General features: G+C 40.0%; 1 protein-coding gene across 13 annotated transcripts in view; it reads right to left on the bottom strand.

The window, feature by feature from the left end:
* The window catches only part of nav2a (neuron navigator 2a), a 131,037-nt gene that overhangs the window by 61,401 nt on the left and 43,674 nt on the right, over positions 1-25,962 (bottom strand). For 11 of the 13 annotated variants that reach the window (XM_008405957.2, XM_008405960.2, XM_017304057.1 and 8 more), the window contains exons 4-11: positions 22,553-22,625; positions 21,649-21,892; positions 20,555-20,611; positions 18,421-18,554; positions 6,047-7,184; positions 4,983-5,092; positions 4,803-4,911; positions 4,025-4,450 (exon numbers count right to left, since the gene is read on the bottom strand). In XM_008405957.2, the coding sequence (XP_008404179.1) occupies positions 4,025-4,450; positions 4,803-4,911; positions 4,983-5,092; positions 6,047-7,184; positions 18,421-18,554; positions 20,555-20,611; positions 21,649-21,892; positions 22,553-22,625 (2,291 nt within the window). The remainder of the gene's footprint in view (positions 1-4,024; positions 4,451-4,802; positions 4,912-4,982; positions 5,093-6,046; positions 7,185-18,420; positions 18,555-20,554; positions 20,612-21,648; positions 21,893-22,552; positions 22,626-25,962) is intronic. The other 2 variants (XM_017304058.1, XM_008405965.2) reach the window with 1 other exon arrangement.

Here is a 25,962-nt window from a genome sequence, read left to right as displayed (position 1 = left end):
ATTTTAGAGGGACAGAGTGATTTTGGTGACATTTTGTGACTGTTATAGAGTTGGATTGAATTAATTTAACTGAAAACTGATTAAAAGCACCAACTACACAATACCTGGCTCTGGTTGGACGCAGACTTAAAGTCGACAGCTGGACAAAATGAATCAAAGTGGTGGTGAGAAAACATGTTTCTTTTAATTGAAACAGTAAAAACTGTAGCTTACATGCATTTGTAAAGTAAATAATACCTTTTTAACACTTAACATTTGAAGGAATCACTCTAAGCCTGATGACCGAATCACTCTCCCGGCAAAGCAAGCAGTGAGTCAGCAAGGTGATGGTTGGATGTTACGATACTTGTGGATGAATATCAATTTTTTTTCCTAGGAAAGAAAATATCGATATATATCGCAAAATCGATATTATTACACAGCCCTACTTTAAATAACTTTTCATTAAGATATAAGAGTTTGTTTTAAGTAAATAATTCTTTAATATTGATTAAAAATACTGATCCCATTGGCAGATGTTTCCCATTTTAGTCAATTGCTGTCTCTTTTCAAGTTTCCTAAGGTTTTTGTGCTTAAAACTAGATATAGTACTTAGTAAGGATTTGTATTTTGCAGTGTTTCTGTGCATTTATATGCCTCACACTGGAAAACATTTGAAATAAGACAAAACTAACTTAGAAGTAAGTTTTTAGTATGATATAAGATCTGGTTTTAAATCAATAATCATTTAATATTGATGAAAAAGTTCTAGTTTCACTAGCAGATTATTTCACTTAAAACATGGGAAAAATGTCATAAGTGAAATAATCTACAACATTTTCATCAAAATTAAATGATTATTGACTTAAGCTATAATATCTTACTAAATACTTGTAAGTTTCTTATTTCAAGTGTACTAAGATATTTGCAGAAGAAACTAGAACAAACACTTGGTGGTATTTTGTGTTTTTGCAGTGCATTTAAGCAACCAGTTGCTCCTCTGTGGGTAAACGTCGCAGCTCCGGTGTGGAAGAACCAGTTACGTCTGTGCTGGATGCCGACGCGCTCGCGATCGAGGGAACCGCAAAATGTCCCGAGGATGAAGAGGAAAGTGGGAGGTCATCATCAGTCTGAGTCTGTTTTAAATGGTTAACCCACAGGGTGACTCCACCCACACACACACACACACACACACACAACAAAGAGCCTCACATAGTCTCTGTTTAAATAAAAGCTGATTTCCCCGTCATCCATCACTTCTTGCTAAAGCTTCATAAAAATGCGATGGCTCTCACCTACAGACATCGACTAACATGGATGAAACGTCAACAGAAAGTCATTTGTCAAACAGTCCAGACATCAACAAGAGCCGGATCCTAACAACAGAGGATTTGTGGATTTTCTTTGCTTTATGATGGTGTCAAGTGTATGAAAAATGAGAAATGGTTTCAAAACAGAAGAAAAATTAGAAACACGACTTCAAAGGGACTTGAAAGTAGAAAAAGGGAAATATTGCAATTATTTAAAGATCATCTAATCACTGCATTGGAAAAACACAAAATCTGAAGTTTATATGGTTTAGTTTCCATTGCAAATATTTTTTATACACGAGAAAAAAGGCAAAATTAACTTACAAGTAACTTTCCAAGACACAGGAGTCAATAATCCCTTAAATCTGATTAAAAAGTTCTAGTTCCACTGGCAGATTATTTCACTTATAACACGGAAAAAATGTTTCGGTAAAAACAAAATTACTTGGTAAGGTTTTGTGTTTTTGCAGTGCAGACAGTAATCTTGTATTTCTGTTTCAGTTTGTTGTGTTTTCACTGCAAAATCACAAAATCTTTCCAAGTTAGGTCGGGTTTGGAGTCTAAATATCTTGATACACCAGACATAAGAAAAATGCTTGTAGTAAAAGTAGCAGTTCTACTGGTAGATTTTTTTACTACAGTCAGACATTTTCCCCTTGATTCAAGTGAAATGATCTGCCAGCAGCACTTTTTAATCAATATTAAGGAATTATTATTAAAACAATCTCATTAATCTTCCTCAAAAGTTACTTGTAAGTTAGTTTTGTTTAATTTACTAAGATATTGTCTCTACAAACTAAACCAAAAATACTTGGTGACATTTGGCATCTTTTACAGTAAAGAATAGAGCATGAAAACATCCTCCTACAATCCAGGAATTATTTTGCGATAAATAATCTTTTGTTTTGAGCAAAAACTATGTTGTGAACTAACGCAGATCAAAATATTGAAATGTTCGCTCTAACATCTCAAAATTAATCAATAAACCTTAATGAAAACAACAGAGGCAACCTCCAATTCCATCCATCCATCCATTTTCTTGCACCCTTGTCCCTTAATGGGGGTCAGGAGGTGCTGGTGCCTCTCCAGCTAACGTTCCAGGCGAGAGTCGGGGTCACCCTGGACAGGTCGCCAGTCTGTCGCAGGGCAACACAGAGACACACAGGACATTCAACCATGCACACACACACCTAGGGACAATTTAGACAGACCAATTAACCTGACAGTCATGTTTTTGGACTGTGGGAGGAAACCGGAGTACCCGGAGAAAACCCACGCATGCACAGGGAGAACATGCAAACTCCATGCAGAAAGACCGGGAATCGAACCCAGAACCTTCTTGCTGCAAGGCAACAGCTCTACCAACTGCGCCACTGTGCAGCCCGCAACCTCAAAGTCCTAATTTGAAATCGTTGAGCCAAATCGTTACTGATCACAATTAGTAACGATTTGGCTCAGAAGATTTTATCTAGTCGGTCAGTTTAAGTCTTAAAAAATAAAGTTTACTGTAAATATTGATAACATCAATATGTTACCAGGAAATGTGAATCAGACATGAAACTGAAGCACTAGCTTCCAAACACCAAGCTGGGCTTCTGGGTTTAGGGAAGGTGCCTCTGCTTTGGGCTCGTCTTGGAAATCAGTTCAAACTCATGCAGATGTTTTCCAAACTTTATCTGAATCTTTCGCCAACTTGGCGCCTTTTACAGCTTCATCTGATAACAATGATGACAGCAGAGCTTTGGATCAGTGTAACAGCCAAAATATGCAAAGAGCATGTTATAACAGTGGCTCTGTGAACGAAACATAAACAGTGAAGATCAGCATTAATGCATCTGATGGAACATGCTGCATGTTGGCTTTGAATCATTGCAGATAAATGTTGTTATAAAATTTGCACACACAATCTGGCAAAGGACGTTTGGTCTATTTTTTAGTGCAAAATATCTTATGACACTTAAAATAAAAAAAACTAACTTACAAGTAACTTTTTAATTAAATGTAGAAGCCTGTTTTAAGTCAATATGTCCTTAATATGTATTTTTAAAAGTATTAATTCCACTGGTAGATTACTTTTTTTCTGTATGTGTAGTTCAGTCATTAAGGAACTCTACTGCCCTCTTCTGGTTTGTTATAAAATTGTATATGAACCATTAAAAGTTCAACATTTGAACTTGTATATTAAATATACACTAAATTATCCATCATAACCTTTAAAAGTGATCTCTCATAATTCCCTGAACATGTTAGGATAGGTTCATGGTCTACTCAAAACATTTTCATTTGCATAAAATTATTCTTAGATGATGACATTTCAGTCTGATCAGTTCTGCCTTTTCTCAGCTCCTTTCAGATTTAGGCTAGCTGTCACTATAAGTCACTATAAGTTATACAACCTTTGAAAAGCAGAAGCGGAGCCTCCTGTACAACCAACAAAAATGCCACAAGTGGTTTCTGGATAAGTCAACAACAAAACAATGCTTGTCTTCTCCAGCAGCCATTATACAGTGGTAAAACCAGCTGACCAAACATGTTGGAGCTCAGTTTGTGTTGCTAGGTAACGGGCTAGGCTTTCAGGGTTGCTAGGTAACGGGCAGTTCCTGCTGATTTGTAACATTACATTCTGTTTTGTTATTTGAAGGCTGTTTTTAGAAGTAGTTGAAACCCAAATGGAAGAACAAAAACAGTAAAAGTAAAAAGTAAAGTAAAACAATCTGCTGCATCCACCAACTTACCCACTGGTGACATCATCAGTGCGCACGACGTTCTTGCTCAGCACATCTCCGTCGCTCATGTAGCCGGTGACCTCCATGGCTGGGCCGTCCAGCTCCATTTCGTCTCCGGCTCTGTCCCCCAGCTCCACGCTGCACAGAGCGCCGCCCCTGCCGGCCAGCTGCCTCCGCAGGTGCCCCGGGTACAGGTAGCGCCCGCCTCGCCCGCCGTAGCCGTTCCCAACAGAAGGGGCGTCGCCCGCCTGCAGACGAGGGCTGGACTGCCCCAGTCGCCACGGAGACAGCGACGAGCGGGCGGAGGTAAGGCTGAGGATGCTTCGACCGCTCCCGCTGCCGCCGCCGCCGCCGCTGCTGCTGTTGCCGGACAATCCGCCGCCGCCACTGCTGATGTCTGTCGTAACGCTGCCGTCAAAGGTGGTTTCCAGAGTACTAAGAAAAAAAATGTTTTTTAAATAACAAACAATAAAACGGAGAGTACTCACTTAGATCGTTTTATTAACAGAACCGCAACAAAAAATAGGCGGTAGACTGAAACTAGGGATGAATAAAATGGCTGAAAAACCTGTCAGATATCGGTATCGGTATGGGAAGTGAAAATAGTGGATCGGTGCATCTGGAGTATTATCACCATCACTCATGAAAATAACAAGACATTTTTTGAAAAAGATAATTAAAATTAAATTTACTTGACACTTTCTCATCTTAACATAGAAGTAAGTGCAGTCAGTTGTGGTTTAGTAAGTAATCATAGTTAAATAAGTATTTTTTAGTATTATTTTACCTGTGAGTGACCTGAGTTCCCCGCAGACTGGACATGGTCTCTTCTAAATTTTGCCGAAGGTCTGCGATGTTTTTGACGGTGCGCAGCCGTCTGGTCTCTGGGTCTTCACCTGAACAAAACATCGTTTTAAAAAACTGAGATTTGAAATGTAAACTGTGGACAGATGCAGACAGTTCCTACCTGAAAGGTCTTCGATGGAGGTCTGGCTGGTCTTTGTGCAGGAAACGTCTCCGCCTCTTCCCACTGAGCCGCTCTCCGAGTTCACCGTTCCCTCGCCATCTGTTTGTGTTCTGCCGGAAAACAAATTGTGTGAGTGATTAAAGTGAGGAAATCATTGATTGTGAATTATGGCGCACTTAGGGGGAACCTAATATTCAGAAAATTGTCACGAAGAAGGGATAAACCTGATTAGACTTTAAATCTGCTGCGTTTCAAGTCTTGTGACTGCGGTGAGAAGCGAATGCCTGCTAAGCCTCAGACTTCAGTAACGTTTTGTCTTTGAAGGATAAATCAATACTGCGCTGCGGCTGGACAGTGTGACGTTTGAATGCCTCGCTCATACGCTGCCTTTGCTCTTTGCCCAACTCCAGACTTTGTCCTTGTTGACTTACGACCCCTCAGCTGAGCAGTTAGAGTCAGTGAGGAGAAATAACACCTGAATTTTAACTACTAATTATCCACAAAAAATGTTTTAGCATTGAAATAACACTTTCGTTTGGTTTATTTCCAGTAAAACTTGTCTGCATCTTTGTAAGATTATTGTTTATGGAAGCCAAAGTTGACATAATGCAGAGAGAAATTATATATTTGACAAGCAAACAAAAGAAAATGAGTTTTCTGTGTTACAAAATGTTTTCTAATTGTGTTCAAACTGGCAAAAGGCTGGTTAAAGGCAAGATAATTGATATGTTTTACTGGATTTCAATGTATTTCAATGAGAATTATAAAACTCTGAATTCTGAGAAAAAGAGACAACATTTTGAAAAATTTTGAGAATCCTGTCAGAATTTTGGAAAAAAGTCAGAATTGCAAGATTAAAAATCTGAATTATGAGCTCAAAAGTCAAAATCTTAAGATTAAAAGTCAAAATCATGAGAAAAAAATAGAATTATGAGCTCAAAAGTCTTAATTCTGAGATTAAAATCATCTGAACTCTTGCAACTATTCGTCCAGCTGCTCCTCCAAAACCAAACCTTCCAGCTGTTTGCTAATATTTAAGCTAGCAGGGTAATCCGGCCTCCTACCTGTACATGAAAGGTGCAACAGTAGCCGTGTTGGGGTGGCTGTGCAGTTGCTGCGTCTGAGGTAGCTGCACGCTGACAGTGTTGCTGGCCGTGCTCTGCGTAGTGCCTAAACCCGCCACCGGGGCGGCGCCGGGCTTCCCTTCAGTGGAGGCCAAGCTGGAGGTAGAGCTGGAGTGCCTGCTGTCCCTGTCTCGGTCCAGAGGGCCGCGGTGCATGGCGAGCCCGCCTCCGCCCAGGCGCATGCTCCGAGGCCTCTCCGCCGCCTCCTTTGCTGAAGAAGCTTTGCCCCCAGCTCCCGGGGCTTTGCCTCCTGGCTTTGGTATTCCGCTTTGTGCTGGGGTGGAACTCTCCTTTTTGGCTACTTTTCCCCCCTTGGGAATGAAACTAGCAATTTTGGACGTCTTTTTGTTGGACGCCTCCACATCCGGAGGAGCGGGCGCCACTTCCTCCTTAAGCTCCTCCCCCCTCAGCTCCGCTCTGTCAGGGCCACGTTTGCCCAGCTCCTTCCCTTTCTCCTTCTCCTTCCCTTTCTCCTTGTCCAGGCCTTTCACTGAACCCTTCTTGGCAGTCAAAGCTCTGCTGAAAGTGCGTTGGGCAATACCCTTCAGAGCAATTTTGGGGCTGCTGGCGGTTGTCGAAGCTGTCGTCCCATTCATCCCTGGTCGAAGGTTGCCATCTTCTTCCTCCAAAGGGTCAGTGTTGGATCCGGTTTCCGATCTTTCCACAGGCGTCCGGACTTGGGCGGCGCCGTCCGGTTGGGGTATTGCCGCTTTAGATCCCGATTTGCTGTTGAACAGCTTAAGTTTCTCAAGCATCGACTTCTGGGTGGCGGCTTTAGGAGGAGCTTCAACCTTGGTCGATGCGTCCTTCTCTGGCTTGTTGGACTGCATTGCGGATGCCGGGCTGCTAGTGGACGATGGCGGTTGGGCGTTGGTGTGCTTGGCGCTCGTTGACTTGCTCCTCCAGGGTTTGCTGCTGCTGTTGGGTTGGGGAATGGCAGTAGACGGGGAGGCTGAGGATGGAGGAGCCAGGTGAGAGGTAGCAGATAGGGTGCTGGTGGAGGAGCCGACGGTCACTGCAGACGATGGAGCATGCTCAGTCATCACAGACAGCTGTGAGGTCATGCCCTCCAAGGAATCTGTACCAAAGGACAGACATTTTACCAAACAATGAAGTTTATTTGTGTAGCACATTTTCAGCAACAAGACAGTTCAAAGTGCTTTACATCATACAGTCGTCAAATATGGAACAATGAAAAAACATTAAATTTTGTCAAATATCAGAATCATCAAGAAAACACTCATCTAATCAAAGGCAACTCTAAAGAAATAGGCTTTAATTCTAGATTCAAAGGTACTCCGTGTTTCAGCAGTTTTGCAGTTTTCCAGAAGTTTGTTCAGATTTGTGGTGCATAGAAGCTGAATGTTGCTTCTCCATGTTCTGGGGTTGCAGAGCAGAACCAGAACCAGAACCAGGACCACAAGACCTGAGAGGTCTGGAAGGTTGATCCAACTGCAGCAGATCTTTAAAACCACAGTCATATATTTTTTTACATATTTTTTTCATTGTCACCATGCTGTGACAGTTTGGCACAAGACAGATAACGTGGAAAAAAAAATCGAGCTCTTCTGTCTTCTTCCTCCAGAAACGACCAATCAGAACCAGGAGGCGGGTCTTAGCGCTGTCAATCACTATGTAGCTAGCATAGCATGTTGTGAATGCTGAGGCTCGTTAGCGTAGCCATTAATGACGGCAGATAAACGGTTTTCCTGTAACACATTTAACAGTGTGTATATGAGGTTGATTGACAGCACTAAGACCCGCCCCCTGGCTCTGATTGGTTGTTTTTGATTGGTTGTTTTCAGAGTTTATCTGTCTAATATTATACTATCACATATGTAAAAAAAAACTAATTTCCTAAGACAAATGTCATATTATTGCCTCTTTCATTAAATTATTAGTTGTTTAATTTATTATTGTGCAGATAAAGAAGAAAGTAATCACAATAACATTATTTTTCCACTTTTAATTGGAGAAAAAAGCTAATTTTGGCTCCTGAGGACCTTCAACTTGGGGAGTTTGACCCTTGGTACAAAAAGTTTCGACACCCGTGTGTTAAGGGATAAACCTGCCATGAGTTTGCTGTAAAAAACCCTCAGCAATAACAATAAGGGAGTCCATCATAAACTGTTTAGAAGAGCAGTGAGGAGCAGACTGCAGTGCTTTCAAGCCTCGCCAAGTAAGCCACATCAAGAAGCGGTGCTGCTGCACTTATAAGGCCTGCTTTTGGTCAGAGTCCTTCTGCTCTGCAAAAAAGATACATGAACTCAACCTCGTCTAAAAACAGAAATAATATCTCGCAACACCTCACTTTAGTTCCCGTCTGCGTAAATCTGCACCACGTGACCCAGGAGGCGAACTTACCGGGAGCCGGAGGAGCGAAAAACAAACACAGACCTTCCTGCTAAAAGTTGTAGCCTGTCTGAAAGTAAAACTATCCTGAGGGTTTCTGAGATGGTCAACATGCAGATCGCAGCTCCGACCGGCAACATTTGAATATTCAAACACCAACTGCCAGAGAGAGAGAGAGAGAGCGAGGGCCTGAGCTGGGCGGACGAAGACCCCCACCTTAGTTTGCATGAGACAACACAAGTCTCTCCTGCAGCCGTTTTCTCTAGTTTACATGATTTATTTGTTTGGTTATCTGATTACAATTGGAAACTAGAGATGCTTTGAATAGACTATTCGTATTGTGCATAAGCCAAGATATAAAAACAAACCCCTGATTAAAAAGTCACGGTTAAAAAGTTCTTAAAATTGATGAAAAAGTAAAATAATCTTCTGGTGGAACTGGTCAATTTTAATCAACATTTAGGAATTGGTGACTTAAGAGAAACTCCTACATCTTGCTGAAAAGCTACTTATGAGTTATTTTTGTCATAATGTGTAAGATATGTGTGCTGAGATATTTGCAATAGAAACAAAAAGCAGTTGGTAGGATTTTGTGTTTCTGCAGTGCGGAGCCACATTCTTGTTTTTTAAGAAGTTTCCTCATCACATCTCCTTGTTTCAGTAACAATTTATCGGATATTGTTGCACAGGCCTAGTGAGAAATTTCATTTATTATCAGAAATGACTGGACAAGTATTTAAATAAAAGGCTTAGTGAAACTCCAGACGTTTCTGAATTACATCTCATTCAATATAAAGTATCAAAGAATGAATGTTTTATTCACACCAGCATTTATTCATAGTGGTAAACAACCACACTTTTATACAGTATGCACATTTTCATGAGGATCTCCCTTTTTATTCATGTTGCCAGTTCTTTCATGTCCTAATTGGAAATCGGCACTCACAAAACAGCCTTCGCTTTCTCCTCCTCTTCAGCGTTTAATGTGAGCAGCATGAAACAAAGCAGCCATTAGGAAGTAATTAGGGCCCAATTAGATGCGCTAGTAGTTAGCTATTAACAAAGTGGGTCAGGTTTCTAATAGCTGGCTTCCTATTGGTGCTAGCTGAATAAGATGGGAACCACATCCAGCAGAATGGGGGGAGCAAGGGGTCATGCGGTTCAGGTTTGGGGTGAATGAGGCTTTGATGTGGGCCAGCAGGAAGGTCCGGGCTCCCACAGAACTGGGTCAGCTTAGATTTTGGGTCAGAAAGGAACAGAGAGAGATGCGATGGGCATTGGGAGGCTTTTGACTTGGAGCCAGTGTGTCGCCGACAAGACCGGACCGTAAGGGACGAGGACTGACATGCTCCAGTTAGGCTGCCAAGTCGGGGAAAGAGAGATATGTTTTCCAGAAAAGTAACAGAAAATTGATTAACTTGGGATTCTGATCAGACCTGCTTCGTTGAGCAGGTCTACGGGCGAAACAAGACATGCTCACCACACTTTTTCCACAAAATCCTCCTATTTGGAGCCGTTTCAGGGCATCTTGTCACTTTAAATCCAAATCAGCTGCTGCTAGGCATGCAGTCCAAATGCAACGCTTACACTCCCATGATGGCGCAGTTATACAACCGTACACCTTTGAAAAGCAGAAATGGAGTCTCCTGCGCAACCAACAAGAACACAGCAGCAGGTGGTTTCTGAACGATGAGTCAACAACAAAAACACTCGTCTTTTCCAGCTGCCATTTTACAGCCATAAAACCAGACGACCAATATGCTGGAACTCTGCTGGGGTTGCTAGGTAACCGGCTAGGCTTCCGGGGTTGCCAGGTAACCCGCTGGGCTTCCGGGGTTGCTAGGTAACGGGCAGAGCCTGCTGATCTGTGACATTACACTCAAGAGGTTTTTTTGAAACGCCTCCTTTTCAGACACTAAAAAGCATCAACTTACTGCCAAAATCTGTCTATGTGAGGGTGCGTTTTTAAGCGTTTGGACTGTTCTTAGGAGCAGCAGAAAACAAAATGGCAGCACAAAAACTTGATAAAATAATTTGCACAATACACCTCCTTTAGCTTTAAAAAAATAAGTGGAGCAAATGCTTACTTTTTGCCCTTGTTGTCTGTTTTCCCATAAGATGTTTTAAAATTTTAAAATGACTTCATTATGTGAAACTTTAGCCTGTTCTGATTGATCCCAGTCCTGCTTTGGCGCAGTTAGCTGAGGATTACTGAATGAAAGAATGTGGTTGTCTGATACTCTGCAAAACGGCTTCAGAGCCAGAACCAGTACTACTAAATACCCAGAATGTTTTCAAATCAAAACATTAAGGTCAAAGGTTATCCACTTAATCTTTTTCATGTTTTAGTTATTTTTCATTTTAAATTAGTCACTGACTTTTTATGTGGTACTCCATTTTTTTAAATAGATTTTTATTTGAATGGTGTCAGACAAATTACTTTATATTATAAGCTAGAAAAACAAATGACTCACACCAATGACCATAAAATTAGATTTTCTACTTCAATGTTTTTTTTGTTTTCCATTTCCTGAAAAAAAAGCCAGTAAGGAAGCAGTTTCCTTCCAAAATAAACAACTTATTCCTCATGTGGTTTAGCTAACGGGTCACTAACTAAGCAACCCCGTGCAGCCTGAGGCCGAATCCTAAAATTGCGCTGGCCACATTTGTTCATTTTGCTGATTTAGGAAACATGCTGGAAGAATTTAAGTGTTTGACTTAACTGCTTAATTGCTGCGGCCATTAGAGATTAAAATGAAAAGCAGACCACCCTTCCTCGACCTCCTATACGTCTGAACATCCTCTAAGTCTGGGTCCTCTCCTCTCAGCATGAGGATAATATAAAAGCCTGTCCAGGATTCACACAGAATCGATTCTAAAGTTCTTTTCACAGCTCGTCACACTCATGCGTCTGTGAATACGCATGTGTTCAAGCCTGTCTGCACCAGAGGAAAAGGGGTTGCAATTTCACACAGTGTCAGAACTCGAAACGTCTGTGCATACATGTCTGAGCACGCCTGCCAGGTTAAGCAGAAACGGTTGGAGCTGTGTACATCTGCAGGGCCAGAAACTGAGGCGAATGCAGGCTGGAGCGCTGACGGAAAACAGGCGGTAAAAAGAAAAGAGGCATCCGCTGATGATTCGGATCAAAAGTCTGCCAAAGTCATGACTGTACCAGTCACAAGATATTACTGCCCGACTTGGGAACAAATCGCTTGGACATACAGGAAGTAGGGCTGGATATGTGATCAATAACAACATATCACACTGGACATGTGATCAATATCAATAGATAATTGCATTTTTAATATATAGAATATTCACTGAGCCACACAGCACTCTGGGGAATGTGGGCAGAGGAAAGACATTAGCCGCTAGCTAGCTAAGCTAGGTAGCTGACATGTACTAACTCTTTGGTTGCCTAGCAACAACCTGCTGAGTAACTTGCGCCGTCAAGATATCTGCAAGAGAAAACAGCAAAAAATACTTGGTAGAATTGTGTTTTTACAGTGTAGTTCTTATCGCTTTTATTTGTTGTTACAATAAAACCAAAAAATGTTGTAATAAAACTTTAAGGGCCATATATCCCACCTATGCTTAGCATCCATTTCCCACATTGGCTTGACATGTTGCCTTCTGATGGAGTAGAACTTATTATGATATAAAAAAAAATCATAATAAAAAATGTAAAAAGTTTATCCAGAATAAAACATGGTTAGGCATTATTTTTATTTACACTCATTCACTGATGCTCCACGTTCACCCTGCAGGTGTTTCTGCTTCCGTATCTGATTTCAGTCGGCTCCCTCTCGCTCCTCACGCTTTGTGCTCCAAAAAGCAAAAGGGACAGGAAGCTTTTGTGATTTTTTTTTTCTTTTTTAAAGTTTCTCCATATGAATACACTCAAACTGTGATGCCACAGCTCATCAGGAAGCTGGTCACTCAGTAAAGGGAGCAGACGTCCAAACTCCACACAGAAACACACAGGTGCACCCTGCACTGCAAAAACACAAAATATTAACACGTTCTTCTGTCTAGCTTCTAGTCCAAATATCTTGGCACATTTCATGTAACTTTTCAGTTTTGTTTTAAGTAAATAATTTCTTAAAATTGATCAAAAGTCCTGGTTTCATTGGCAGATTACTTCACTTATAATCAGACATTTCATGAAACAAGTAGATGTGTTCAGGGAACAAAAAAAGATTTTTGGATAAAACCGTTTTAAAAAGATGCAATAACTGCATAAATGTGCACAACTTTCAGCTAAAACTTTATTCAAGACAACCTAAAATATAGTTCTGACATCAGTTTAGCTGATATCACTCATTTGTATTGTTTGGTTTAAGTCAGAGTTGCCAACATGTTACAAAGGATGTATTTGTACAAAAGGTATCAGTCAGGAGAAGGCTAAAAAGAATCCATAGCATCATAAATACTTCATGGTAAAGTGAAAATAGCCCTCAATATTTGGAAAAACTACAAGGAACTGCAACAGCTTTAAGAAATAACGATTAATAATGATTTATTTAATATGTAAACAATACACTGCAAAAACAAAAAACCGTATCAAGTATTTTTGGTCTAGTTTCTACTGTGAATATTATAAATAAAACAAAACTAACTTACAAGTAACTTTTTTTTACCAGGATATAGAAACTTGCTTAAATATTTATATATTTTTTAAAAAGTTCCACTGGAAGATTATTTCAATATTTTGATCTGAGTTAGTTATAAGAAAAAGGAGCTTTTTTTAAAGTAAATAATTCCTTAATATCGATGAAAACATTGTAATACCACAACCATTATTATTTCACTTGTCAGAAATAAATCAATTTAAGGAAATATGTACTGAAAACAAGTTCCTACATCATGCTAAAAAGTTACTTATAAGATAGTTTTAACTTAGAAACCAGAAACAGTTGGTAGGAGGGTTTTGTGTTTTTGCAGTGCGCTCTCTCTGCTCAGTGTAAATTAGCAAACACCCAGATTCTGTCAGCTCCTATTAAACAGAGAGCAGAGCAGGACGCCTGGCAGCATGACTTCATTCTGGTGTCACAGCCGCTGACACAGAACAGCTCCGGCCCGAACATCTGAACCTGCAGCAGCAACGCTTTAAACATGCATGCAAAATTACAAGTTAGGTAAAAAATCTATAAAAACCAACAAATAGAGATTGGTTGCGTAAAAAGAAACTAATCTAAACTGTATAAATCTGTTAAAGTAAGCATTTCTGGAGGGGATTTAGAAGTGGAAGCTGACAAACCTGGCTGGTGCTGCAGACATCAAGCAGGAAAGGAAAGTAGAGAAGAAAGAAGATGGACAGCAGAGGAGAGGAGAGGCTCAAAGTGGCGTTCAGGGAGGAGGAGTGCGGTCCGCAGACAGGACAGGGGCGGAGTTTGGGAACAGGACTACTGCGGTCACTTTTAACTCTGCACAGCCATCACATCTCTAACTTTATCGCACTTCGTCATGTTACGAGCAAAGGCTTTAATTTGTTAGGCTAACATAAAGGAGCATGTAATTACCAACTGGAAGGAGAGAGAGAGGCACGGCTTTCAACCTTTACAAATAAAAAGTGTGGCGTGTTTATCTTTAGCAACCTAAAATGAAACTGCACAATATGTAATAGTGTCTCAAAATCCGCAAATGCATTTTGCAATTCTTTATGCCAAGCATTATAATGTTTTCCACCGATTGTCACAACATGCAGAGGTACACTGCAAAAACATAACATCTAACCAAGAATTTTTGGTTTAGTTTCCAGTCCAAATATCTTAATTTGAAATAAGACAAAACTAAACTTACATATAACTTTCATTGAGATATAGAAGCTTGTTTCAGGTCAACAATTCCTTAGTATTGATGAAAAAGTTTTATTGACAGATTATTTGACTTGTAACCTGTAAGAAAAATGTGTTGTAATAAATGAATTTATCTACTAAATGAAGCTTTTTCCATTAATATTAAGGAATTATTTACTTAAAAAGCTCCTATAACTCAAGCTCCTGAGTTATTTTTTCTTATTGCAAGAAATATCTGAATTAGAAATTTCACCAAAATACGTGGTAAGATTTTGTGTTTTTGCAGTGTAGAAACATTTCCAATGAAGACATGTTCGTTTTCCAAGTAATTACAACATACTTTTTCTTAAGTTAACTCAAGCTATGCTCACTAAAACTGCATAAGTTGATGTTACTCATTCAGTTAATTTAATGAAAACTGCGAAAATTTGAGGCAATGAGTTTCTACATATTTTTTTATTATGTAAAATCAACTTTTTTGATATACCTGGAGTGTTGCCTCGATTCTTTAAGATATTTAAGACATCTTTTAATCTCCATGGAAACCATTCAGATGTGAAAAACGCCTCAGTGCAGCTCCCCCTCAGTCAGCTCCTTCAGACTAGCCAGCAGCAATTAGCAAACACCTGTTGGAACTGAGCATTTCATTTTATAAGCTACTTCTCAGTGAAATGCTGGTGAAAACACAGTTAAAGGGTTAATAGAGGAGCCATGTTGTGATGATTTCCTGAAGGCGGAGCTTCGGAAAGAGCAGGAGCTTCTTAAAGAGACGGACGCATTTTCCAATTTCATGGTGCTAAATTACAAAGTCAAATTTCTTTTAAGTAATATTTGATATATAAATCATTTTTATAATAATTGAAATTAAAGTTACTTGATTGTGCCTGGAAAATACATAATACTGCCATTTTAAGTAAGGAGAACTAACTAGGTTTTACAGTGCATGCGCTCCCTTTGAATGCTTATAAAAACGCTTCCCTTCTTGGAGTATGTTGGACATTTTTTCATTTATTTCCACTCTGCTCTTCCTGGGAGTCTGAGCAGCAGACGGTATCATCCCAGTCCGCCTGCATGCAGCCGACACCATTTCCTGCAGCTTTTACGCACAGAAGCCACCTTCATGCAGCATAACGGGAAACCTTAAAACAGCTTCTATTTACTCAGTGTGAACAAAGGGACTCTTTCTTTCTGGATCTAAACTAAGACAGACTTATTTAACAGCAAATAATCAATTAAAGCTGCAGTATGTAATTTTTATAAAGATGTTTCTTATCCATCCATCCATTTTCTTGCACCCTTGTCCCTCAGTGGGGTCGGGAGGGTTGCTGGTGCCCATCTCCAGCTAACGTTCCGGGCGAGAGGCGGGGTCACCCTGGGCAGGTCGCCAGTCTGTCGCAGGGCAACACAGACACACAACCATGCACACACACACTCACACCTAGGGGCAATTTAGACAGACCAATTAACCTGACAGTCATGTTTTTGGACTGTGGGAGGAAACCGGAGTGCCCGGAGAAAACCCACCATGCACAGGGAGAACATGCAAACTCCATGCAGAAAGACCGGGGCCGGGAATCGAACCCAGAACCTTCTTGCTGCAAGGCAACAGCCCTAGATGTTTCCTTTATATTTGTTAAAACTGGCAGCATGTTGTTATATGAAACAGATAATCTGTGAAAAGACCAATCCCTGAGCTGATGATGACATGCAGCGCTCCTGACCAAAAACAACCAATCACAGGCAGGGGGCGGGTCTTAGCGCCGTCAATCAAGCTCAAGGTAATTTTATTTATATAGCACATTTTCAGCAGCATGGCAGTTCAAAGTGCTTTACTGAATTAGAAGGAGAGACAAACAAAACAACAAACCAAAAGAACGAAAGTAAAAGTATAAAACTACATATTTGTTCCCCATGTTTAATAATAATAAAAATACTTAGTCCATAGTATAGAAACTAGTAGGGGTTTCTTTGGTTTGGTAAAACTAGATGCTGGTTCTCTGTGTTTGGTAAGACTAGTGAGGCATAAACCTAAATGTTGGGTCCAGTTGTTCTGGGTGGAGTTCTAGATTTGTTCGATATAAATCTAAATGTTGCTTCTCCGTGTTTGATTCTTGTTCAGGGTTGTTAAGTAGATGGTACTTTGTAATTTTCTAGAAACAAGACAAAACTAACTTACAAATTAACTCTTGAGGAAGATATAGGAGCTTGATTTAAGTAAATGACTCCGTAATATTAATTAAAAAGTACTGAATATAGTCAGATTATTTCACTTATGGAAAAAATGTCTTGTCAAAAGTGAAAATCTGCTAGTTGAACTATTTCTTTTCATCAATATTAACGACTTAAAACAAGCTCCTACATCTTGGGTTTGTCTTATTTGAATTATATTCATGTATTTGCACTAGAAACTACAGAAGAAATGGTAATGGTTTGTGTTTTTGCAGTGTTAGCCTGGCACTGTTTAACACAATGACATCTCTCTCTCTCTCTCTCTGGGCGGTCAAAACTCCCTGTAATTCTGGGTAATGAGTTTAGACGTCGGACACTAACAAAGTCTATATAAAGGTCGGGTCCATTGAACGGTCGCTTCCAGCACCATTTATGCTAAATCTGCTGCCAAATACCAGAAACAGCTTGTGAAAAAATTAAGCCTGTAATGCAAACAGGCTTAGAGAGAGAAAACTTACGCTGCAATATCAAATTTATAGTTTCGTTTAAGTCGTCGTTTCCTGTGCTGAAGGGATTCAGAGGAGCTGCAGGAGAACATTAACATGTTTGCACTCTAGTTTTAAGAGGATCCTCTTGCTTTTCTTTCCTGGCTTAACAATTCGACCAAAACTGAGAGCTGCTTCTAATAAAATAAACACTTTCAGCCGGCTGCAGCGGGCTGATAAAGGCCGAAGTGTTTTTGGGGAGTCGGTCTTCGTTTCCACCGCAGCTCTGAGCAAAAACAGCATAAATTTCAATCAGGGTTCGGTAAAAGTCATCAGCTATTCTCAGAATTGCGAATGATGTGGTGCGGAGCGACACAGAATGTTCTGTCCTTACGCTGGACCGAACCCCAGCCTTTGATACGCTGACCGCCACATCAGGTCGAGGTGCTGGGCCGCCGTATCGCGCTCTGCCTCAACGTGGTTTTCTCCATATCGTTCCGATCATTCCTTCTGTGCGGCTGCTTCAAATTACAGGGCTTCCTTAGACCGTTTTCATTTTGGCGTACCTCAGGGTTCTGTATTTGGGGCCCTTGTTATTTCTGGTTTTACATGCCACTTGAGCACATTTTGGACAGTTTTAAAGATGAATCATGTCGATGCTAATCTCTTCATGAGTTACAGAAAAAGACATTTCTCACATGCTTGTTGCTAAATAATATCTGACATTACATGCATGTTATGCCATGAAAGACATGGCAAGTCGTCAAGAAGCCAAGTCGTCATAGCTTCTTGACGACTTGGTCAGTCGTCAAGAAGCTATGACGGCTGACCAAGCCTCCCACTGGTCTCAGTCACATAAGTTTCACCATGGATATCAGAGTTATACATTTAAACCGTTTTCATTTTGGCGTACCTCAGGGTTCTGTATTTGGGGCTCTTGATATTTCTGGTTTTACGTGCTTCTTCAGAACATTTTGAACAGTTTTAAAGATGTCTCATGTCAACGCTAATCTATTTTTAGGGCTCATGAGTTATTGAAAAAACATAATTCCCGTTTTTTGCTAAATAAAAATATTTGGCATTACTTTTGCCACAGGGTTTATTTTTCTTTGACAGACACCACACACAAAGCATTAGGTTAGAAATAAGGTTGAAATTTCCTAAACCAGTCATATAGAAAAAGTGATTAACATAATTAAACTGCAAATTGTAACTTCATTTAAGCATATTTTTTAAAGTTATTGATGATTTCATTGAACAATCGATAAAACAGTAAAACTAGCAATTCCAACAACAGGGTCGGGTTTTTTTTAAGCATTACTGGAATTAAGAATAAATAAAAAAAATTATGATCACGCTAGCCAATCTTTTTGTGTTTTTTGTTAAAATATAAGATGAAACTCTAGGCAGAACTTCCTCCAACAAAGATATGTTAAGTGGAAATTGTTTAAGGATTTTTCTGGTACAATTTAAAAGGCACCTTTGAAGGCACCTCTAAGTTTCTCACCTTTGTTGGGATGTAAACTTGCTTTGGTCTTGTCGCTGCAGCCCTGACTGCGCCGGTTTCCAGCAGCGCTGACCGAGCCTCTGGCTGGGACGTCACCGCCAGCAGTGGACACCCGTGTTGTCGGGCCAGGAAGTCTGATGAACAGAACAGAAAGAAAAACAAAAAAACAATGGAGGAGGGGAGTAAAGACATCTGAGCTCTCACAAGGGAGGTTTAAATGTGTGAACATTTGATTTAACTCAGACTTTTTCCACACAGAACAGATAAGAACCGGTTTAGGCTGTACATTTCTAATTCTTATAAAAGTCTCCTAAGAATACATCTGTTATATTTTGTTTCATTCAACAGTCAAACAACAAAAGAGAAAAATTGTTTTGTTTTGACATTCTAATGCAAATATTCAATATTTTAAGTAAAAACATCTCGATCTGATCAACAATCAAACATTTTATATTTAAAGCTTTTCCCAACTGTGCTGCTGGTTAATTTATTCCACTGGACAGATCATTTAACCTAGACTGCAACGTTTTATATTATTAATTTAATTCTACACGGTTCCATATGACGGAGTATTAGGGCTACTATAGAGAGGTGGAAAAAAGGAGTAAAATAAGATTAATATCAGAAAATTTCTAGATAAAACGTGGAAATTTCTAAGTTTGAAACGTTAAAAGTTTTCTACTTTTTTCTAGAAAATTTTTCGGATTAATTTCAAAATTTAAAAAAATTAAATTAAATTAAGCAAATTTTAAACTTTTCAAACTGAAACTTCCAGGTTTCTTTTTTCTTACTTTCCTTTTTTTAATAAGATTTCCTCCATAAAATATTATAAATTTTATTCAAATAGAAAAAGTGCTAAATTTGTCTGTTTTTATGACAAAACACACTGGCTATGCTACTAGAAACATGGCTAATTAAAGACTGTCAATGCACTTTGCTGACATTGCATAGTATTGAATCTGATAAAAACAGCATTTTATGTCTAAACAAATTTTAACAAACACATTCACAGTAACTGATAATAAAAACAATATATTTTAATATTTTATTACCTTTAACACACATTTTTAACACTAAAATACACATAAACACAATGTAATAATCAGGTAATCTAACAGTAACATCTTCACGTTGTAGTTACACAGTTTCACCAGGAGATGGAGACATTGAACCACATGTTAGGGGCCGTTGTGTCAACAGGAAGCAGGAGCAGCAAATCACATGTTGGGACGGGCTGCATGCAAAACCAGATCTTACATTCAGTTTCAAGGAAAAGTTGTTACTTTAGGGCAAAATTCATGCTGAGAATCCGACAAAACGTCAACAAAACCAAACGAAACGGAACAAAGGCAAGTTTCTGTCACGCATCACTTCAAACGCACAATCCCTGCTGCAGGTTCTGTGTTAATTATTAATGTCGCATTATATAGCGGAGAGGGGGACGTTCTTGTCAAGAAAACCAACCCACACACACTTACTTACTTAAGGGTTATCTAAAGGTCTTTTACAGCCCATTTAGCAGAGCGGCCAAATGAGGCGTGATGCCAGAAACAGACAAGAACCCTCTGAAAGTGGAGCCAGGAGCTTTCGTTTCTATCTGCGGAGCACCATCACTCATGCGTTATTGATGGTGCTTGTAGTAGAAATTGCCCTTAATCACAGACAAAGAAGCAATAGGAACCTCATAATGGTTGAAAAAATAAGTTATCTCTGATTGGAGGCAATTTCTAGCATTCTACACTGTAAAAACATACAATCTTACCAAGTATTTTTAGTGAAAATATTGTAGTCCACTTGAAATAAGGCAAAACTTACGTTTAAGTAACGTTTCAGCAAGAAATGTGAGCTTTTTATGTTAATAATTGCTTAATGTTGATGAAAAATGTAATAAGTGAAATAATCTGCCAGTGGAGCCAATACTTTTCCATGAATTTTAAGGAATTACTGGCTTAAAACAAGTTAACATATCTTGCTAAAAAGTTACTTCAGTCTTATTTCAAGTGTACTACAATATTCACACCAATAACTAGACAAAAACGTGGTAGACTTTGTGTTTTTTTCAGTGTAATTCCAAGTAAAAGTGCTGGTGAGGTGAAGGAAAGGGCAGGAAATCAGGAGAGCAAGTGAAGCTGACCTAGAGCTCTTTTTCTGACCAATGGAAAACTTGAGAAGTTTACTCTGACAAGCATCCCTGGAGGAGGAGGAGAAGAAGAAAAGAGACGGGAGACGTGGAGGAGGACAGGAGAGAAGCCATGTTTAGAAATTTAAATGATATGAAATGTGAGCAAGAAGATTGAAATGTCAAAATGATGGATTGAAGAAAGTGAAGCAGAATATTTCATCCACTCATGTCTCCTGTTAAAGCTGCAGTATGTCATTTTTATAAAAATATATATATTTTTTATTTATTTGTTGAAACTGTCAATTTGTCGTGACAGTTTACAGATAATTTGTCTTCTCCCAGTACTAACTAGAAACAACCAGTCAGATGATTGAATGCTGAGCTGCCATGAAGCCCAGCATTCATGACAGGCTACGCTAACGTTAGCTAGCATAGCTTGACCTTTTGCAATAAGCAATAAATCAATTCATCGTATGATAAATTAAAACTATACCAGTAACTTCCATTTGCGTGATTTATTGTTTTTCTCTTGAATTGTCCTTCAAAACTAGATCATAAAAATCTTCAGTCTGATGTTTTAGTTTCAACTAGCTCTTATTTTGAAGGACAGTTTTGTTTACAGAGACTTCATAATTTGTTTTACTTGTTTTTATTGTTTTGTTTATTTGTTTTGGATACTGTCTTCCAGTTTTAGCGTTAAATGTTATTAGAATATAAAGTTTATCTTTGAGAATGTGTTCTTGGATTATTATTCCATTATTGTTATATTACTTGAAAACAATCTCAAAACAACAATATTATCATTTATCGCGATAACGTCTGGGACAATTTATTGTTTTGTAATCATGACAAAGCTAAGCATATCCACCAATGACGGCAGATTTTCTGTGGCTGTAAATTGTTTTCCACCATTAGCGCGTACATGAGGTTGATTGACAGCATTAAGCCCCGCCTCCTGGCTCTGATTGGTTGATTTTGGTGCATTTCGAGATTATCTTTCCAGTCACAACAAGGTGACAGTTTTAACAAATATCTAAAATACTATTTTTTAAGTTATGTTGCACACTGCAGCTTTAATCTGCGCTGACCTGGCGAACCGGACTCACCTGGACTGCATCTCGGCCTGTGCTGCTTTCTGTGCTGTGAGGGCGGGCGTCCCATGCGGAGAGTGGCTGAGCTGTGCCGGAGCGCTGCTCTGCTGGCTCAGGGACGGGTGTGTGTTCTGGGTTTGGGCCGCCGGCGCGAGGCTGGGCTGGGAGTTCTGCCGCTGAGCCTGCTGCTGCTGCTGTTTGTAGCGAGACAAGCTGAAGAAGAGGCCGAGGATCGCCTTCAGATTCCCATTACGAATCTCTGAGGGTCAGACAGAGAATCCACATTATTTATGCAGCACATTTCAGCAGTTTAAGATGCTTTACACAGTGGAAACATGAAAAAACATCAGTCAATAGTTGGGAAAACTGATAACATTTTGTCACATTAAATATGTTGGTCAATGTTCTAATGTTTGACTAAAGATCAACGCATAGATGAGTTTCTCTAGATCTTGCTTGGATCTGAACCCTGGAAATGTTTTTCAGCTGATAGAAGGCCGACTTTGTAACTGTCTTTATGTGTCTCTGAAGGTTCAGGTCAAAGTTCATCACTACACCCAGATTTCAGGCCTGATCTCTGGTTTCTGGCTGTAATACTGACTGGATTGTTCCTCTTTAGGTCTAGAGGTAATAACTTCAGTTTTGTTTCTGTTTCATTTGTTCTAAGCATCTTTCCAGCGTGATGTCACCAGAGTCACCTGGTGACATTGTGATGTAGAGCTGAGTATCATCTGCATAGATATGATAGCTAATCTTATTTAATCTTACAACCTGAGGTAGTGGGAGCATCTAGAATGAGAGGGATCCCAAGATTGCACCTTGGAGCACCCCAGACTCAGTTTCAGAGAAAGCAGAACATGTGAAGTGTTGATTTAGTAAAAAAAACAAACATTCAGGGTCATGCATCAGTCCAGCTCACCTTCTGCGGACAGACCCTGGATGTTGACTCCTTTAGCTGCCAGGAAACTCAAACAAGCATCAATGTTCTCAATCTGGAGAGGAAAAGACACAGGAGCGAGTCAACACAGACTCCATATTTACATTCTAATCTACATGTATTAGAGGAATTATGCTGCTCTGCGGGCTGCACAGTGGCGCAGTTGGTAGAGCTGTTGCCTTGCAGCAAGAAGGTTCTGGGTTTGATTCCCGGCCCCGGTCTTTCTGCATGGAGTTTGCATGTTCTCCCTGTGCATGGTGGGTTTTCTCCAGGTACTCCGGTTTCCTCCCACAGTCCAAAAACATGACTGTTAGGTTAATTGGCCTCTCCAAATTGTCCCTAGGTGTGAGTGTGTGCATGGTTGTGTGTCCTGTGTGTCTCTGTGTTTCCCTGCGACAGACTGGCGACCTGTCCAGGGTGAACCCGCCTCTCGCCCGGAACGTTAGCTGGAGAGGCACCAGCAACCCTCCCGACCCCACTGAGGGACAAGGGTGCAAGAAAATGGATGGATGGATGGATGCTGCTCTGCCCACCTTGCATGTTTAGAGTATCAACCAAATTGACAGGAAGCCGAGTCAAGATGGCTCATCAACCAACATTAAGGCAAAAACATTTCAATCTGGAGAGACTCAGACGGACAAAGGGGAACAATTAAAAGATTTAATGACAGGAATGAACAACAGTTCTTTGGCGCTCGGACCCCGGCAGCTAATTTGAGCTGAGATTTGATGTGAACTCGATGAACATCCCGATAACTGATTAGGGATGCTCTCCCCCAGGGCCCGACACTGGTGGTGGTGGTCAGGAAAGGGTGCCATCCTAGAGCTGAAGGATGTGGGTGGAGAAGGGGAGGTGGTGGGTTGAACGCAGCTGGGAATCAGCTGACGGCTTGGGTGTGGATCCTTTTATGCAGAGCCTCATTGCTGATTGAACGCGCCGGGTGAGGTCCAGCGCTGAGGTCGGAGAAGAGCATTACGTCGATGGGCGAATGAAGAGGGTGGAGTCTTCCAGCTTGAATTTTCGCTAAAGCTCCATTTCAACGAGACATACATCAGGTCCGTGAAGTTAAATTTAATTTAGCAAGAAATTAATATGTTTCATATGAGCCTGTAAATTTGTGGAACGTGTGGAGACACCGAGACATGATGGTGTTGGCTGTGTCATTACGTGAGTTTGTTATTAGGTTCTCTTGTTGCTCAAAATGGGCATTTATGGAGGATTTTTGTCATCTGTTTATTATTATTATTTGTCGCTTTTTGCAGTGTTTCCATGAAATAACGAATGCAACTAAAATAACACAGGAATAAGTTTGTTTACGTGAGAAGAACCTGCAACGCCATCATCCACCAACCACTTCCTGTCGTCTTCTTTGTCGTTTCTGCCAGTAGTAACTTGTGTTCATGTGACTTGTGTGATGTGAAAAAAGTGTTTCACAACACTTCTTTCATATAGTGTATTTTACAAAATTGAGTGTAGTTTTAAAAAATACACTAATTTCAATACCACCAAAAAGAACCCACCTAATCCTAGGGCTGAATTATTATTTTTTTTTTTAAATTGGCTTGCTTACAAGCCAATTTAAAATTTCATAATTCCAATTTGCACAACAAAACACACTATGTACCAAATTACAGTACACAAGAAATCACCATAGGTCTCAAATCCACGACATGATTATTTAACTGAATCTGTTAAGACGCGTGTTTTATAATGGAGATCTTTTAGGTGCAACGATTGTTTAAATTCTGTGTTTCGTGGCGAATAAAGACTCATTTTGATGATATTGGTGCAACAAACCAAACATACATGTGTCAGCAGTTTGATACTAAAACAACCCCATCTATTGCAGCTCAGTTGCTACGACGACGGCCACCTGCTGAGCTGCCATTGGACAACAGGAGGATTTGATAGGCAGACTGGCTTTGTTACGGGATCGTCTGACCCATTATGCCCAGAATCTGATGACCGGGTCACGTGATTATAAAGTAAACCACATAAAACAAGTCATTAAATGGGAATGACCAAAGGTTGTAGGCGATGAGTAAACACAAAGGGTGACGCACAAAAGATATCAATATGGCGTAAAACACTCCTTTCTCATGCTACATTACAAACGCCGGCCAGATACGAGACTCTCAGATGAGCAGAACACGACAGAACCGGCTGCACAACCACAAACAAACTCACAGAAACCTGAAAAAGGCGAAGAATATCTGAGAGTTGGGAAAACCTGGAACACTCACACATGGAAAAAGAAATCCTCAGAGGATATGAAAAGTAAAACGCATATAAAGCTACACATTAACTCCGTTGGGTGAGGGCAAAAAGCAGTTGGGTACCATTCATCCAGCGATTAATGACATGATTGCACCTAATGTGCAGCAGCTAAATATAGCCTGACCTACAGATCCTCCTGCCTCCAGCTGAGAGGTGAGAAGCTCAAACGAAAATGGGTTTTTACGTTTTACACCATGTGAACTTTTAGATAAATAAATACAATGACGAGGCATAAACCAAACTAAAGCTCAATTCTGTTTTGTCGTTGGTCCTTTTTGTTCACTACAATTATGAAGCCAAACGTTTGGACGAAAAGGACCAGTGCTAGGCCAGTCTATAAGAAATAAATCAATTAAAACATTTTTATTATTCCATTTGCATGATTTACAAGTTTTCTCTTTCTTTCTACTGGATGACCAAATTCATGGTCTCAACTAGATCATTTTTTAAAACTATTTTGCTTACAGAGACTCCATAACTCATTTTATTTCTTGTTTCTCTTGTCCTGTTTATTTACTTTGGATCGTTAAAATGTCTTCCAGTTCCGGTGTTTCTTAGAATAAAAAAAAAAAAGGCTTTGTTGTATTAAAAGTTGCAATGTTGTTTGTGAAACATCTGGTTTTCTGTGAGCCTAGGGCTCGACGATGTGTTTCATTTAATTAGATATTGATAATTACTAAATGTTTTTTTGTTTTTTTTTGTTTAAATATCCGACATACTGCCAAACTGGTGGACTGACATTTCCTGATCTATCCACAGTTTTCACTCCACATCAATATTTTTTTTTATTTTTAAGCAGTTATGAGGCACTTAACGGCTGCTTCTTATCCAGGATATTGTTGCTAGGTAACCAAAGTTTGGGGGCGGGGTTGCTTCTTATCCAGAATGTTGTTGCTAGGTACCCAAGGTTTGGGGGCGGGGCTGCTTCTTATCCAGAATGTTGTTGCTAGGTACCCAAGGTTTGGGGGCGGGGCTGCTTCTTATCCAGAATGTTGTTGCTAGGTAACCACAGTTTGGGGGCGGGACTGCTTCTTATCCAGAATGTTGTTGCTAGGTACCCAAAGTTTGGGGGCGGGGCTGCTTCTTATCCAGAATGTTGTTGCTAGGTAACCAAA

The sequence above is a fragment of the Poecilia reticulata genome, linkage group LG3 (genome assembly GCF_000633615.1).
Source record: "Poecilia reticulata strain Guanapo linkage group LG3, Guppy_female_1.0+MT, whole genome shotgun sequence".
NCBI classification, from domain to species: Eukaryota; Metazoa; Chordata; class Actinopteri; order Cyprinodontiformes; family Poeciliidae; genus Poecilia; species Poecilia reticulata.
Note: the sequence above shows the minus strand (reverse complement) of the source record. Positions and strands in the feature narration are given on the sequence as shown.